At 45.6% G+C, this 18,286-nt stretch overlaps 1 protein-coding gene across 1 annotated transcript; it reads right to left on the minus strand.

Annotated features, from left to right (window-relative positions):
* Positions 1–1,072: 1,072 nt before the first annotated feature.
* On the minus strand, positions 1,073–16,210 carry LOC119960863 (zinc finger protein 239-like; the record flags this gene model as incomplete). The annotated part of the gene is made up of 2 exons (XM_038788455.1): positions 1,073–1,793; positions 15,900–16,210. Coding segments are annotated over 2 exons (969 nt in total), but the record flags the coding sequence as incomplete, so codon positions are not given.
* Positions 16,211–18,286: the final 2,076 nt, after the last annotated feature.

Genomic DNA, 18,286 nt, shown 5'->3' on the forward strand with positions numbered 1-18,286 from the left:
TCTAACACTTGGTCCAGTTCATTACCCAGTACCAAATCCAATGTGGCCCCTCCTCTTGTCGGCCTATCTACATATTGTATCAGGAAACCCTTCTGCACACACTGTACAAAAACTGCTCATCCAAACTGTTCGACCTATAGAGGTTCTAATCAATATTTGGAAAGTTAAAGTCACCAATGATAACTACCCTGAGACCTCCACACCTACCCATAATCTGTTTTGCAATTTCTTCCTCCATATGTCTATTACTATTTGGGGGCCTATAGAAAACTCCTGACAACGTGACCGCTCCTTTCCTATTTCTAGCTTCAGCCATACTACCTCAGTAGGCAGATTCCCCTCAAACTGCCTTTCTGCAGCCGTTAAACTATCCTTGATTGATTAACAATGCTACTCCTCCACCTCTCTTACCACCTTCCCTACTCTTACTGAAACATCTATACCCCGGAACTTCCAACAATCATTCTTGTCCCTGTTCTAACTATGTCTCCGTAATGCCCACAACATCGTAGTACCAGGTACCAATCCACGCTCCCAAGTTCACCTACCTTATTCCGGATGCTCCTTGCATTGAAGTAGACACACTTCAACCCACCTTTCTGTCTGCCGGTACACTCCTGCGCGACCTTGATACCCTCCTCAGTACCTCACTACTCTCAACACTGGCTTCTGGTCTACGGTTTGTTTTCCCATCCCCCTGACAAATTAGTTTAAAGCCCCCCGAAGAGCCGTAGCAAATTTCCTTCCCAGGATATTGGTGCCCCTCTGATATATCTGAGATATATAAAATCCTGGTTAGACACCATCTGGACTGCTGTCATTTAAAAAAAAAAAATGCTGGACATCTTCAGCATATCGGACAGCGTCTGTGGAGAGAAACACAGTTAATGTTTCAGGTCAGCATCATCTTTCATCAGATCAAGAACAGGGTTCCCATTAGGGACAAAGGGGCAATCTGTAAGTGGAGCCACAGGACATTGGTTGGATGTTGAACGAATGCTTCACATCTGTCTTCACCCAAGGGAATCAGGAGGCAGATATGGAACTCAGACAGAGAGACTGAGGTTCCTGACTGTAGAGCAGAAACAATAACAGCAGAATCCAACCCCTGTAATCAATTGTGAAATTGTTGGTGTCACAGCAGGTCCGATGAAACATGTAATCCCGTCTCACGTTGAGAAGTGGACGGCCTCTCCCCAGTGTGAACTCGCTGGTGTCTCCTCAGGTTGGATAATTGGGTAAATCCTTTCCCACACTGAGAGCAGGCAAATGGCCTTTCCCCAGTGTGAACTCGCTGGTGTCTCCGGAGGGTGGATAAAGGAGTGAATCCCTTCCCACACTGAGAGCAGGTGAATGGCCTCTCCCCAGTGTGAACTCGCTGGTGTGCCTGCAGGTTGGATAACTGAGTAAATCCCTTCCCACACTGAGAGCAGGTGACTGGCCTCTCCCCAGTGTGAAGCCGCTGGTGTATCCGCAGGTGAGATGATTGAGTAAATCCTTTCCCACACTGAGAGCAGGTGAATGGTCTCTCCTCAGTGTGACCATGCTGGTGGCTCAATAGGTGGGACGAGTCACGGAATCCTTTCCCACATTGTGAGCAGGTAAATGGCCTCTCCCCGGTGTGAATTCGCTGGTGTCTCAATAGGTGGGACAAATTAGAAAATCCTTTCCCACACTGAGAGCAGGTAAACGGCCTCTCCCCAGTATGAACTTGCTGATGTGCCTGCAGATTGGATAACTGAGTGAATCCCTTCCCGCACTTAGAGCAGGTGAACGGCCTCTCCCCAGTGTGACTGCGTCGATGAATCTCCAGCTCATATGGGAATCTGTATCCCTTCCCACAATCCCCACATTTCCACCGTTTCTCCATGTTTTGGGTCCCCTCGTGACTATCCAGGCTGGACAATCAGTTGAAGCCTCGTCCACAACACAGGTACGGACCCTCCCCACTCTGAATGTTGTGATGTTTTTTCAGGCCGTTTAACTGGTTAAACCTCTTTCCACAGTCAGTTCACTGGAACACTCTTACTCGGGTGTGTGTTGTGTGGCTCTCGGTGCTTTTCCAGTCACACTGATGTTTGAATTCTTTAGCTGACATTTTGGGCAAACATTTTTCATTCCACATTCATAGTCTGAGGATATTCAGGTTCCAAGGAAGGGAGTGACTATCGGATTGAGATTTAATATTTGAGATTTCTGCCTGTAATTCCTCCTCGTCTAATATCCTGTAAAAACATTTTTAAAAATTAATCACTGTCAGTACAGGATAGAAACTCAGGACAGACAATTCTAGTTTCTATGTCATATTTTTTCCTCTCTCATTCCCCAAAAGCTGCAAATCTTCATCCCACACACTTCCTCCATTCTCTTTTTTAAATTTAAAGTACCCAATTCATTTTTTCCAATTAAGGGGCAATTTAGCGTGGCCAATCCACCTACCCTGCACATCTTTGGGTTGTGGGGGCAAAAACCACACAAACACAGGGAGAACGTGCAAACTCCACAAGGACAGTGACCCAGAGCCGGGGTCGAACCTGGGACCTCGGCGCTGTGAGGCTGCAGTGCTAACCACTGTGCTGTCTTTTGCCTAATTCCCATTCTGCTGTGTCTAATAATAATCTTTATTAGTGTCACAATTAGGCTTACATTAACACTGCAATGAAGCTACTGTGAAAATCCCCGAGTCGCCACACTACGGCGCTATTCACCCTCCCTATTCTCCTGAAAATGCTAATTCAGGCTGATTGACAGATCCATGCTCACAGCTTCCTGTCCAGGAGGTCACAACAAATATGAGCTGCAACCAAAGAGAAAGTACTGGAAAATCTCAGGAGGTCTGGAAGCATCTGTAGGGAGAGAAAAGAGCTAACGTTTCGAGTCCAGATGACCCTTCATCAAAGCTAAAAGACAGATAGTGGGAAATATTTATACATGAAAGATGATTCCATTCTCACTCCACAGTATAAATATTTAAATGTTAAAATTAGAAATGTCTCAATAAAATATTTTCTGAAAGAAAAGTGAAGAAATACACCAATAAAACAGCGCAGATGGATTCAGCAGGAATGGAGCCACCTTTTCAACATGGTGGCCTGACCCTCAGGAGGTCTCTCGACCCCCCGCTCTCTGGGGAGCGGTGAAAATGATGACTGCCGACATTATCTGTGTTATTGACCAGAGGCTGAGTGTGCTGACTCAATATCTGTGAGCTCATGAGGCCCAGCTGCAAAACGCCAGGAAGAGGCTCGATGATCCGGAGGAGAGAATCCTGAACATTCAGCAAGATGCCTCCTCGATGGAGGCAAGAATTCAATCCTTTGAAAACCAGCCGAGTGGCTGGCGGAGGTCCCGGAGGACCGAGGGTCGGAGAAAGAACATCCGAGTCGTTGGTCTGTCAGATGGTCATCATAGAATTTACAGGGCAGCATGGTGGCCTAGTGGTTAGCACAACCGCCTCACGGCGCTGAGGTCCCAGGTTTGATCCCGGCTCTGGTTCACTGTCTGTGTGGAGTTTGCACATTCTCCCCGTGTCTGCGTGGGTTTCGCCCCCACAACCCAAAAATGTGCAGAGTAGGTGGATTGGCCACGCTAAAATTGCCCCTTAATTGGAAAAAATAATTTGGTAATCTAAAATTATTTTTTTTTAAATCATAGAATTTACAGTGCAGGAGACGACCACTTGGCCCAGCGAGTCTGCGCCTTGGAAACAGCACCCCACCCAAGCCCATACCTCCATCCCATCCCCGTAACCCCACCTAAACTTTTATTTGGACACTATGGGCAATTTATCATGGCCAATCCACCTAACCTGCACATCTTTGGACTGGGAGGAAACCCGTGCACCCGGAGGAAACCCACGCAGACACGGGGAGACCGTGCAGACTCCGCACAGTGACCCAAGCTGGGAATCGAACCTGGGACCCTGGAGCTGTGAAGGAACTGTGCTAACCACTGTGCTACCATCCGCCCAAAATGGTGTTATTTTCTGTCCATTTAGTGTGGAGGGCAAGGCTCCCGTTAGGTTCTTCGACGACCGATTCACATCAAGCTGGATATGAAGCCTGGGCGTTTCAAATTAGAAAGGGTGCATCGGTCTTGGAGGCCGAGGGATAATTTTCATCCGAGGCCTGTTATCATTCACTTCCACAACGTGAAAGTTCGCCAGAAGGTCCTGGAGACGGGTACGGTGAGGTGGTGTCTGGCTCCAGGTGGGAGTGAGGAGTCAGGATGTTTTGACAGCAACACAAACGAAGTGTTGAGGCTTCGATGAGGTTCAAAGGCAGCTCAAGGCTGTGGGGAGTGAATTCTGTCAGGCTTTATCCTGCAACCCGAAAAATGGTCTCCAACAACTCCATCAAGTCTTTCAATAATCCAACTATTGCCTTGGCCTTCATTAAATCAATGAAGGGCCAGGATCTGGAGGGATGGTTTACAGCTCGGACTAACTCAGGTTCTAATCCAGACTCTTTCCCTGTCATGGTGTTGTCTGAATTTCAGAATCACAGAAATACACATAGTGACAGGAGTAGGCCATTCAGCCCCTCGAATCTGTCCTGCTGGTGGCTACCACCATGGCTTCGCCTCCTTCTTCACCCTGATGTCGCTCTGCTTCACATTACTGAGAAGGCATCCCTCTGGCAAAGCCATGCTGACTATTCCTGCCTCTCGAAGTGGAGATGGATTTGTTCCTTCTGAATGTTCTCCAATAGTTTCCCTACCACTGACGTGAGACTCACTGGTCTGTAGTTTCCTGGCTTATCTCTACAAACTTTCTTAAATAGTGGGATCATATTAGCTGTTCTCCAGTCCTCTGGCACCTAATCTGTCACCAAAGAGGAATTAAAAATTTGGGTCAGGGCCCCTGCAATCTCACATCCCACAGCATCCTGCGACACAATTCATCCAGACCTGGAGATCTGTCCACTTTTAAGCCTGCCAACACTTCCAATGCCTTGTCACTCCCTCTGTCAACTCGCTCAAAAAACTCTCGGTCTCTCTCCCCGAGTTCCATATCTACCTCCTCATTCTCTTGGCTGGAGACAGATGTGAAATATTTGTTCAACACCCAAACCAACGTCCTCTAAAGTTTCTCTCCATTTAGATAATAAGTTGCCTTTTTATTCCTCTGACCAAAATGGATAACCTCACACTTATGCATGTTAAATTCCATCTTATCAAATGTATTATGGAAGTCCAAATACGTCTACATGACCCCATTATCCACTTGGCTTATTACTTCAAACAAATCAGTCAAACATGATTTACCCTTCACAAAATCACGCTGATTGATGGATTGCGGTTTGATTTTCCAAATGTCCAGTTACTATTTCCTCAATCATGGATTCCAGATCTCCCAACAACAGCTTTTAAACTAACTAGTTTCTGCATTTTTGAACAGGAGGGGTTACATTAGTCTTTTGTTCTAATGCAGTGACATTGTCAATACCCCCGCGCGGTCTCGATGAGGTTGTTTGCGGAGAGAAGCCGGAAATGACGACAGTGAGTGGAGAATGTTTATTGTTTCACATTGGGCACCAGGGCCGCACTGGGGTTTGTAAACCCCGCCCCCCGACACTGACCTCTCACCTGACAATGCCAGGGCAATGATTGACGGCAGCTTCTGGCCAATAGGGCTCAAGGGGCGGATTCGGAGGACCGGTCGGGAGCGGCTGATCCTCCAGCCAATCGGAGTGAACGAGGAGGCGGGACTGGGCCGAGTGAAGCATGCGCAGTGCGATTAATGGCGGCGCAGAGAAAGTTCTTTCTGGGATCCACAATCCGTAATGGTGGGAATGGCGGGACCGAGGGAGAGATGACTCAGGCGCGTCGTTGGACACACTTCGTAAATATGTTATATAAACTGAAAACCCGTAATAATAACCTACCGGTACCGCGGGGCCTGCAGCTTTCTCATAGACGGGATAATGGGGCTGCCATCTCTATCGCGCGCTAGCGGGGTTGCGCATGCGCACCCATCAACTTTATTTGGGCACCAGCAGCAGTGCGCACGCGCACCCGCCATTTTTATTGGGGGCAGCAGCAGCGCAGTTCAGGCTCAGTCGCCATCATTGTTGAGGGCAACATTTTTGAAATGTTTCATCATGACAGACTGTTTCACTCAGTTACAAATTCCTATTTATGAGACAGAACAATGATACATGTCCAGGGCAGTGACAATAATTCAGATTTATTTTGTGCCATGACAGAATAAAGCTTTTTGAGACATTTCAGAGAAATGTTACAAAATAACAATTGACACTGATCCACAAGAGGAGATATTAGATTTTAAGGATAATCTTAACAGAGGAAAGTGAGTGAGAGAGTCGGAGATTTTTAAGGAGGAAATTCCAGAGCTTGTGGCCCAGTCAAATGATGAGGTCAGTAATGGTGGACCGAATAAAATCAGAAATGCTATAGTGGCCGGAATTAAATGAGGGCAGAGGTCTTGAAGGGGTGTGTGTGGAGGAGATAACAGAGATCAGGATGATCACAACTACAGGAAAAGAAGAAGGGGAAATTTCAACTTTTGGTACTTCTTAAAAGGAAAGTGAGCCCAGGGGATGTGTAAACAAGACTTGTTTGTATTGTATTTGTTTTATTGTCACATGTACTGCGGTACAGTGAAAAGTATTCTGTGTACAGTCATAACTTCATAAGATACAGGAGCAGAATTAGGCCATTTGGCCCAATGTGTCTACTCCGCCATTCTATCATAGCTGATATGTTCCTCATCTGCTACCTACAATGCTAAAGACCAAGAGCTGTATTGCAAAATCAGTCCGAGCATCTCCTCTCGAGAACACATGACCTAGGAGCAGGAGTAGGCAATTTAGCCTCCCGAGTCTAAATACCTTCAATGTGATCATGGCTGATCCCATCCTGGGCTCAACTCCACCGTCCTCCATAAGCCTTCAACCCATTACCAATTAAAAATAACTCCTCCCTGCCAATAAACATGTGCCTCGGCCATATTGGGGAATGCAAAATATGTATGCCGGCTAAAGGGGGGAGGCCACAGTTATCATTACAAAGATGCTTACCTGTAAATATATATGTTAATTTTTGCGTTTTCTTTTTTTTTCTCTCTCTCTAACAATTTGTAATTTGTTCAATATAAAACATGAAAACTGAATAAAAAACATTTATAAAAAAAAAAATAACTCCTCCCTGAATTTACTCACTGTCCCTTCATCCACCACAAATTCCACAGATTCACAACCCTTTGCGGGAAGTAGTTCCTCTTCAAATTTGCTACCTCTTATTCTAAGATTATGACCTCATTTAAAATGCCCCACAAAAGGAAGCATCAGCGCCACGTCTACTTTATAATCTTCATCATTGTCACAAGTAGGCTTACATTGACACTGCAATGAAGTTACTGTGTAAATCCCCGAGTCGTCACACTCCGGTGCCTGTTCAGGTACACAGACGGATGTCTTTAAGGATTTGTAGGAGGAAATCGGAGCACCGGGAGGAAACCCACGCAGACACAGGGAGAATGTGCAGACTCCGCACAGGCAGTGACCCAAGCCAGGAATCGAACCCGGGACGCTGGCACTGTGAAGCAACAGTGCTAACCACTATGCTACCATGCCGCCCATTAGCCATACCTTTTAGCATCTTCTTTACCTCAGTTAGATCTCCCTTCATTCTTCTAAGAGACAGTATAGGCCTAAACTATTCAATCTCCCCTCATCTCTGGAATCAACCTAGTGAACCTCCTCTGAACTGCCTCTAACGCCACTACATCTTTCCTCAAATAAGGGGATCAAAACTGTGCACAATACTCCAGGTGCGGACTTACCAATGCCTTGTATGGTTGCAACAACACTTTGTTACTCAATTCCTTTTGCTAACATTCCATTTGCTTTCCTTATTATCTGCTGCACCTTCATGCTCATTTTCTGTGACTCATGCACAAGGACACCCAGATCGCTCTGCATAGGGCACCCCAAAGTCTCTCCCCATTTAGATAAGCTGCCTTTCCATTGTTTTGACCAAAATGCATGACCTCACACTTATCCACAACTCCATCAGCCACATATTGGACTACTTTCCTAACCTATCTATATCCATTTGTCAGGTTCTTATTTTCTCATTGCAGTTTACTGTCCCACCTATTTTTGTGTAATATACAAATTTGGCTGTAGAACCTTCTATCCCTGTATCCAAGTTGTTAATATAGATTGTAAATAGCTGGGGCCCAAGGACTGAACCCTGTGGCATCCCACTAGTTACATTTTGCCATCCAGAAAAATAATCATTTATCCTGACTCTGTCTCCTGTCTGTCAGCCAGTTTTACATCTAAGCTAATAAATGTGATTTCACCTTGTCAATTAACCTTCTGTGTGGCAACTTATCAAATGCCTTCCGGAAGTCCAGATATACTACATCTCCAGGGTCCCCATTATCCACTTTGCTTGTTGCAACTTCGAAGAATTTACAATTCTTTAGTCCAGAAATTAACTTTCTTAGTTAGTATATGGAATGGTGGGACGTGAATTCAATTTTTTTTAAATCTGGATTTAAAAGTCTAATGATGACCATGAAACCATGGTTGTTTGTCATAAAACCCCATCTGGTTCCCTCCTGTCCTTTAGGGAAGGAAATCTCCTTCCCTTACCTGGTGTGGCCGACATGTGACTCCAGGCCCACAGCAAAGTAATTGACTCTGAAAATGCCCTCTGAAATGGCTGAGCAAACCACTCCGTTCAAGGGCAATTAATGATGGACAGTAAATGCCCAGCTAGCGACACCACATCCCATGAGATATATTTTTAAACTTGAGGAAGGATGTGAAGGCAATGGAGTGCAGAGTTCATAGAAGATTCACAAGAATGATTCCAGGGATAAATAACTGGAGCTATGAGGAGAGGTTGGGTCTGTTTTCCTTGGAGAAAAGAAGGCTGAGAGGAGACTTGTAGAGGTAATCCAAGATCCTGAGGGGTTTGGATAGGGTAAATAATGAAAAGCTATTTCCCCTCAGGAGTACATCAAGAACAAGAGACCACAGATTCAAAATAATTAGCGAAAGGAGCAGAAGTGACCTGAGGCCAAATGTTTTCACCCAGAGGGTGGTTGGAGTCTGGAATGAACGTATTAAGATGGAGATGGAGCTTCAATCAAGGTATTTAAAAGGGAATTGGATTATTATCTGCAAAGAAAGAATGTGCAAGGTTACAGGGATAAGGCAGGGGAGTGGGATTAGGTAGAATGTTCTTTCAGTGAGCAGTGCAGATTCGATGGGCTGAATGGCCTCCTCCTGAACTGTAACAATTCTGTGGTCCTGTCAGCACAGGCCCTCCATCATCAGCATTGGAACTGAAACTCCGATCATTACATTAACACACAACCACACTGGAATTTCAGAAAACTGGGAAATCTTCCGAGGACAACTGACACCAATATCAGGTGAAACTCACCAACCGCCCAATGTCTCCAACAGATTGATAGGATTGATGAAAGCTCAGTGTTTAATCTGGGAGAAGGTGAACCAGAGAACAGAAATAATTCAGAGTACGAAAAGATCAAAATAATGTCCCAGTCAACAGATCAATCAGTCTCCTCTTATCATTGAGGAAACCAAATATTCAAAACAGTGTCTGAATCAAAGCTGATTTAATCAATATTTATACAGAACATTAATGCACACCCCAGCTTTCAGGCTTATTAATATCAGCAGCAACAAACTCCAGCTGTCAGAGTGAAGATGGTTCGGTCCGGATGTGATTAACAGCAGAATCCAAATCCAATCCCTGCAGTCACTTGTGAACTCGCTGGTGTCTCAGCCTGTGGGATTACTGAGTGAATCCCTTCCCACACACCGAGCAGATGAATGGCCTCTCCCCAGTGTGTCTCCGCTGGTTCTTAAGAAGGTTGGACTTCCAAGTAAAGCCACAGTTCGAATGGCTAGCATCTCGGCTGAAATGCTACTTAGGGCTCAGGCAGTGTCATTGGGTTATTTTCCCTAAAGCTGCGGCCAATTTAATGTATTCTCTGGTCCGTACGATGATATTCATTTCTCAGCCCCTGTGATCTCACGTTTAGATCTCCTGATGATAGTGGGAGGTTGATATTTCTCAAACTGTGGGATGAGAGGTCCATGTTTTGAGTCAGCGTTTATAGCATCGGCTAGGGAAAGGGAAAGGGAATGACGGATAAAGGGGATAATGAATCCTAAATAGCACGCTCCTCTCCCGCTCACTGGGAGCAAAGGTTATGCAGTATTACTGAAGATGTAATAGGTGCCATTATAGGTAGAATATTGGGCCCAACGTTCTGTAAAATTTGTCCCATCGGTGTGATTAGGTTGCCCTTTAAAGTCAATGGGATTCTCTTCATATCCATAGACCACAACTTTCTTGAGTCATGAGTGCACATTTTACTGGCACTCACATCCAAATAATATTCACATTTACTGTATCCCACATTCCATGCTCTATGATTATAGCTGATTAAATATATGGTTCCAGTATGATTATGACCAGTTGGGAAGGTTACTTGGGGTGGTTTCTGTTTCTGATCAAAGACATGTTGATACCATCCCTTGAAAGTGTTTAATGGGCAGCCTGCAGATCGCCATCTCTTAACCTCATGGTTTATCATTTCTTTGGTTCTGGTGTCTCCACATTGGGGAAGGGTATAGTCGGGATTTTGGAAAATGTAGCATTCTGCCATTTGGGATAAAGTAAAAGGAACAGGCTGTAGTGGGATACCTGCTTGGGAATTGGTAGGGATAGAAGAACACACCCAGCACTTAGAGACGTTAAAGTCTCTGACATAGGTATAGGACATAAGAACTAGGAGCAGGTGTAGGCCATCTGGCCCCTCGAGCCTGCTCTGCCATTCAATGAGATCATGGCTGATCTTTTGTGGACTCAGTTCAACTTTCCGGGCCGAACACCTTAACCCTTGATCCCTTTATTCTTCAAAAAACGATCTATCTTTACCTTAAAAACATGTAATGAAGGAGCCTCAACTGCTTCACTGGGCAAGGAATTCCATAGATTCACAACCCTTTGGGTGAAGAAGTTCCTCCTAAACTCAGTCCTAAATCTACTTCCCCTTATTTTGAGGCTATGTCCCCTAGTTCTGCTGTCACCCGCCAGTGGAAACAACCTGCCCGCATCTATCCTATCTATTCCCTTCATAATTTTTAATGTTTCGATAAGATCCCCCCTCATCCTTCTAAATTCCAACGAGTACAGTCCCAGTCTAGTCAACCTCTCCTCATAATCCAACCCCTTCAGCTCTGGGATTAACCTAGTGAATCTCCTCTGCACATCCTCCAGCGCCAGTACGTCCTTTCTCAAGTAAGGAGACCAAAACTGAACACAATACTCCAGGTGTGGCCTCACTAACACCTTATACAATTGCAACATAACCTCCCTAGTCTTAAACTCCATCCCTCTAGCAATGAAGGACAAAATTCCATTTGTCTTTTAATCACCTGTTGCACCTGTAAACCAACCTTCTGTGACTCGTGCACTAGCACACCCAAGTCTCTCTGCACAGCGGCATGCTTTAATATTTTATCGTTTAAATAATAATCCCGTTTGCTGTTATTCCTACCAAAATGGATAACCTCATATTTGTCAACATTGTATTGCATCTGCCAGACCCTAGCCCATTCACTTAACCTATCCAAATCCCTCTGGACACTTCCAGTATCCTCTGCACTTTTCGCTTTACCACTCATCTTAGTGTCATCTGCAAACTTGGACACATTGCCCTTGGTCCCCAACTCCAAATCATCTATGTAAATTGTGAACAATTGTGGGCCCAACACGGATCCCTGAGGGACACCACTAGCTACTGATTGCCAACCAGAGAAACACCCATTAATCCCCACTCTTTGCTTTCTATTCATTAACCAATCCTCTATCCATGCTACTACTTTACCCTTAATGCCATGCATCTTTATCTTATGCAGCAACCTTTTGTGTGGCACCTTGTCAAAGGCTTTCTGGAAATCCAGATATACCACATCCATTGGTTCCCCGTTATCTACTGCACTGGTAATGTCCTCAAAAAATTGCACTAAATTATTTAGGCAGGACCTGCCCTTTATGAACCCATGCTGCGTCTGCCCAATGGGACAATTTCCATCCAGATGCCTCGCTATTTCTTCCTTGATGATAGATTCCAACATCTTCCCTACTACCGAAGTTAAGCTCACTGGCCTATAATTTCCTGCTTTCTGCCTACCTCCTTTTTTAAACAGTGGTGTCACGTTTGCTAATTTCCAATCCACCGTGACCACCCCAGAGTCTAGTGAATTCCGGTAAATTATCACTAGTGCGTCTGCAATTCCCCTAGCCATCTTTTTTAGTACTCTGGAATGCATTCCATCAGGGCCAGGAGACTTGTCTACCTTTAGCCCCATTAGCTTGCCCATCACTACCTCCTTAGTGATAACAATCCTCTCAAGGTCCTCACCTGTCATAGCCTCATTTCTATCAGTCGCTGGCATGTTATTTGAGTCTTCCACTGTGAAGACCGACCCAAAAAACCTGTTCAGTTCCTCAGCCATTTCCTCATTTCCCATTATTAAAACTTCCTTCTCATCCTCTAAAGGACCAATGTTTACCTTAGCCACTCTTTTTTTGTTTTATATATTTGTAAAAACTTTTACTGTCTGTTTTTATATTCTGAGCAAGTTTACTCTCATACTCGACCTTACTCTTCTTTATAGCTTTTTTAGTAGCTTTCTGTTGCCCCCTAAAGATTTCCCAGTCCTCTAATCTCCCAGCAATCTTTGCCACTTTATATGCTTTTTCCTTCAATTTGATACTCTCCCTTATTTCCTTAGATATCCACGGTCGATTTTCCCTCTTTCTACTGTCCTTCCTTTTTGTTGGTATAAACCTTTGCTGAGCACTGTGAAAAATCGCTTGGAAGGTTCTCCACTGTTCCTCAACTGTTCCACCATAAAGTCTTAGCTCCCAGTCTACCTTAGCTAGTTCTCCTCTCATCCCCTTGTAATCTCCTTTGTTTAAACACAAAACACTAGTATTTGATTTTACTTTCTCACCCTCCATCTGTATTTTAAATTCCACCATATTGTGATCGCTCCTTCCGAGAGGATCCCTAACTATGAGATCATGAATCAATCCTGTCTCATTACACAGGACAAGATCTAGGACCGCTTGTTCCCTCGTAGACATGTAAAGGAACGTGTTAACATTGAACTCCTGGGTAAGGCCTGCTGGGCCAAACATGGAACTGAAAATCAATATTATGGCAAACATTTTTACAGATTCTGATTTTTGTCCGCGCGCTTCACATGTGATGCGTAAATCCATGATTTATTTCCTTGGGAGTTTCACGGCTGACTGAGTTGTGAGTAATATCTGGTAGGGGCCTTCCCACTTGGCTGCTAACGGCTCGCGCTGAATTTTTTTTACGTAAACGGATTCGCCGGGCACCAAGTCGTGCCCCCCCTCAGGAGGATCGCCTCAAGCTGCCGACACCTGACAGCATTTGTTACGTTTTGACAACAACTAAGTAAAGCATCAGTAACCTGCAAACCTCCTGGCAAACAGCACCTGGAAAGTGGGTTCCATTGTCTGAGTCAATGCTCGCTGGTACTCCCCATCTGGGAATATAGTCTTTGTATAGGACTTTGGCTGTGTGGGTGGCTGGAGCAGCCTCTCCCCATTTCGAGAGGTTATCCACTATTACAAGGACATCAGTGTATCTTTGGCATGCAGGAAGGGTGATGTAATCGACCTGTTTGTTCTGGAATGGTCCTGCAGGGGCAGGAGCTTTTAGCTGAGGTATTGATCTTATGGGTCCTAAGTTGTTCTTTTGACAGGTTACACAGCGGTTCGATACCAATTGTGCATGTGTTTGGAACCCTTTGCCAGACCAACTTTTCTGGAATCGAGCCATCATCTTTCCTGGGGCTAAATGTCCCCATGAATGGATCTGTTGGGCCAGAAATGGCATCAGTGCCTGTGGTGCAACTGGTTTATCCGTCTGAACTTGTCTCCAAATATCATCATCATACCACTGGATACCCGAGTCTAACCATGGCCATTTCTCTTGTGCAGTGTCATGTTGCATTTCACGTAGATCTTGTAATAAATTGGTCACTCACAATTTGTAGATGTGTCTTGGTTCTGCTGAAGAATTCCACTGGAAGGCAGCTTCCTTTGCAACTCGGTCTGCAAGGGCATTTCCTTGTGCTTCTATCGTGTTGTCTTCAGTATGGGCCTTGCACTTTAGAATGGATACTTCCTTTGGCAAAGCTATGATTTCTAGGAGGTCATCATTTCAGCGGTGTGAGTCTGGAACTCGCTGTCTGACAGGGTCATAGAAGCAGAAATCCTGATCACTTTAAAATTAATGTCTTGGATATCCAATTAAAGGACTGGGACACACAGGACAATCGACTGAGATCTGCAAAATGGGATTAAGCTGAATAGCTCCACTGCAGCCAGCACACACACAATGGGCCAAATGGCCTCTGGACCAGAGCTTTTGAGGTTTTTACTCTGATAGTTGGAGTTTGTTTCTGATGATAATAACTTCTAAGGGAGTGGAGATTAACATTCTAGATATTGATGAAATAAATCAGCTGTTTTAAACACGTTGTAGATTTTTGTCTTTCCCGCCTGAGTGTTTAGCATCACCTGGCTGGAGCTCAGAAAGGACAATCTCACCTCATAGAATCAGAGAATTTACAGTTCAGGGGGAGGCCATTCGGCCCATCGAGTCTGCACCAGCCCTTGGAAAGCGTACCCTACTTAAGCCCACACCTCCACCCTATCCCCGTAACCCAGTAGCCCAAACCTTTTGGACACGAAGGGCAATTTAATATAGTCAATCCACCTAACCTGCACATCTTTGAACTGTGGGAGGAACGCGGAGCACCTGGAGGAAACCCACGCAGACATGGTGAGAACTTGCCTACTCCACAGAGACAGTGACCCAAGCCGGGAATCGAACCCGGGTCTGTGAAGCAACAGTGCTATCCACTGTGCTACCATGCTGCCATTGCATCCAAGCTCCCGGATTGTCTGTCTTCTCTCCGGGTAAGATTCTGTTTGTCTCTTGTATTTCACTACTGTTCACTACTGCAAACACACCAGCGAATTCACACTGGGAAGAGACCATTTGCCTGCTCCTTTCACTACTGCACTACAAGACAGAGACTTGATTGAAGGGATTCAAACATGGAAGATCTGGGAAAGATGGGCATGGATTTTGGAGGTGGCAACATGTTCAAAGAGTTTGGAGAGGAGAGGGAGGTTGAAGATGGGGCAGTAATTTGTAAGGATGGCAGGGTCAAGGGTTTGTTTTATTGAGGGGGTGATGATGGGAGATCTGAAGGACAGAGGGACAGTACCTGAAGAGAGAGAAATGTTGACAATATCCATGGACACAGGGTAGTTGGCTGATCAGTAGCTGAGTGGGAATAGGGTCGATGGAGCAGGAGCTGGGTCTTATGGACAAGATGAGCTCCAAGAGGGCAGGAGGGGAGATGGGAGAGAAACTAGAGAAAGATGTGAATTCAGGGCTCGGGAAAGGATGAAATTTAGAGACAGTTTGGTCCGGTGGGCTCGTGGAAGGGAGGGAAGCAGCAGAGGCAGCTGATCGGATTGACTCAATCTCAGTCACAAAAAAGCTCCACAAGCTCCTCACACTTCTTGTTGGAGGTGAGGATCGAAGAGACAGGGGAGAGCGAGAGTACTTCAAAAGGAACTAATTTGTATCAGAGTAATTAAAAAGTTTCAACACACTGCGTATTTAAGACAAATCTAATTTATTTGACTATGAGCCAGAATATTGGCCCCTGTAAATGGCCTGGATTTGTTATCAACATAAAGAGACCCAAATGAACATGGTTCAGTCCTGAATGTGCGGAACGGCAAAATCCAATCACTGTGGTTACTTGTGGCCTCGTTGGTGTCTCAGCATGTTGGATAACTGAGTGAATCCCTTCCCACACTTGGAGCAGGTGAATGGCCTCTCCCCGGTGTGAATTCGTTGGTGTCTCAGCAGACTGGATAACTGAGTGAATCCCTTCCCACACTTGGCACAGCCGAATGGCCTCTCCCCGGTGTGAATTCGTTGGTGTCTCAGCATGTTGGATGACTGTGTGAATCCCTTCCCACACTCTGAGCAGGTGAATGGCCTCTCTCCGGTGTGACCTCGCTGGTGCTTCTGCAGGTCAGATAACTGAGTGAATCCCTTCCCACACTTGGCGCAGGTGAATGGTCTCTCCCCAGTGTGAATTCGCTGATGTGTCTGAAGGTTGGATAACTGAGTGAATTCCTTCCCACACTCGGCGCAGGCAAATGGTCTCTCCCCAGTGTCAACTCGTTGATGCTTCTGCAGGTCAGATGACTGTGTGAATCCCTTCCCACACGGTGCGCAGGTGAATGGCCTCTCCCTCGTGCGATTTCGCTGATGTTCAGTGAGGTGAGATGATTGTCTGAACCCAGTCCCGCAGTGAGAGCACCTGAACGGTCTCTCGTCAGTGTGAACACGTTGATGGCTCATCAGACTCCCAGAACTTTTATAGCACTTCCTGCAGTCTGGACATTTAAAAGGTCTCTCATCAGTGTGAACTCGCTGGTGACTCAGCAGGTTGGATGACCGAGTGAATCCCTTCCCACACTCTGAGCAGGTGAATGGTCTCTCCCCAGTGTGAACCCGCTGGTGTGTGGACAGTGTGGATGATCGAGTGAATCCCTTCCCACACTTGGAGCAGCTGAATGGTCTCTCCCCACTGTGAACTCGTTGATGATTCCGCAGGTTGGCTGAGTGAATCCCTTCCCACACTTGGAGCAGGTGAATGGTCTCTCCCCAGTGTGAATGCGTCGATGAGTTTCCAGCTGGGATGGGGCAGTGAATCCTTTCCCACAGTCCGCACATTTCCACGGTTTCTCCTCGGTGTGACTGCATTTGTGGCTTGTGAGGCCTGATGATAGAGCGAATCCTCGTCCACACACACAACACGTGGATGGTTTCCCCGCATTGTGAACGATGCTTTTTCCTTCCATGTTCAAAGAACGATGATATTCAGGATATGATAAATTGAGGGCTCTGTGAGATCCTGATGTGATGCTTGGTTTGATTCTGCAGACTTTGAAGCCTCCCGTTCGAACACCCTGTGAAACTAATTTAAAAACAGAAAATAGGGAGTGAGAGAGAACCCACAAAAACACAAAGGCAGGTTGTGAAATTGAGCTGAATGAATCTGGTCATTTGTGGGGCCGGCACTGGGAAAAAGTGACCATGAAAACTGCTGGATTGTCACAAAAACCAAACTGGCCTCTTTGGGAGGAGAAAGAGGTGAAGAGAGATTTTGTATATCTACAAGTCATACAAAAGAGAATAGATGGCAAAGCAAATTCTACCTTGAGCTTCATAAACAGTAATATTGATACCAAAACTATTCTTCTGGTGGCACAGTGATTAGCACTGCTACCTCACAGCGCCAGGGACCCGGGTTCAATTCCGGCCTTGGTGACTGTGTGGAGTTTGCACTTTCTCCCAGTGTCTGTGTGGGTTTCCACCTGGTGCTCAGGTTTCCTCCAACAGCCCAAAGAAGGGCAAGTAAGGTGGATTGGCCTTGCTAAATTACCACTTAGTGTCCAGGGATGGGCAGGTTAGGTGGGGCTATGGGGTTACAGGGACAGGGTAGGGGTTTGGGCCTAGACAGGGTGCCCTTTCAGAGAATCAGTGCAGACTTAATGGGCCGAATGGCCCCCTTCTGCACTGTAGGAATTCTATGGTTCTAATTCTATTCTATGAATCTTTATAAAGCTCTGGCCACCACTCTTCAGGAAGGATGTGAAGGTTCCTGGAGAAGGTGCAGAGGAGATTTACCAGAATGGTTCCAGCAAAGGAGGTTGAGGGGAGATTTGATTCAGGGACACAAGATTATGCCAGATTTCCATTGGGTGGACAAAGAAACTCTGTTTCCATTCACTGATCGTACAAGCAGTCGGGACACAGATTTAAAGTTTTGGGTAAAACCTGGATTGAACGATATAAGGTCCTGAGGGGTTTTGACAGGGTGGATATGGAGAGGATGTTTCCTCTTGTGGGAGAATCTGGAACAAGGGCATCACTGTTGCAAAATAAGGGGTCATACATTTAAGATGGAGATGAGGATTTTTTATTCTCTTGAAGGTTGTAAGACTTTGGAACTCATGTCCTTAAAAGGCAGTGGAAGCAGACTCCTTGAATATTTTTAACGCAGAGCTGGATAGATTCTGGATGAGCAAGGGGGTGAAAGGTTATCAGGGGTAGGCAGGAATGTGGAGTTGA

The sequence above is a fragment of the Scyliorhinus canicula genome, unplaced genomic scaffold (genome assembly GCF_902713615.1).
Source record: "Scyliorhinus canicula unplaced genomic scaffold, sScyCan1.1, whole genome shotgun sequence".
In the NCBI taxonomy this organism is placed as follows: domain Eukaryota; kingdom Metazoa; phylum Chordata; class Chondrichthyes; order Carcharhiniformes; family Scyliorhinidae; genus Scyliorhinus; species Scyliorhinus canicula.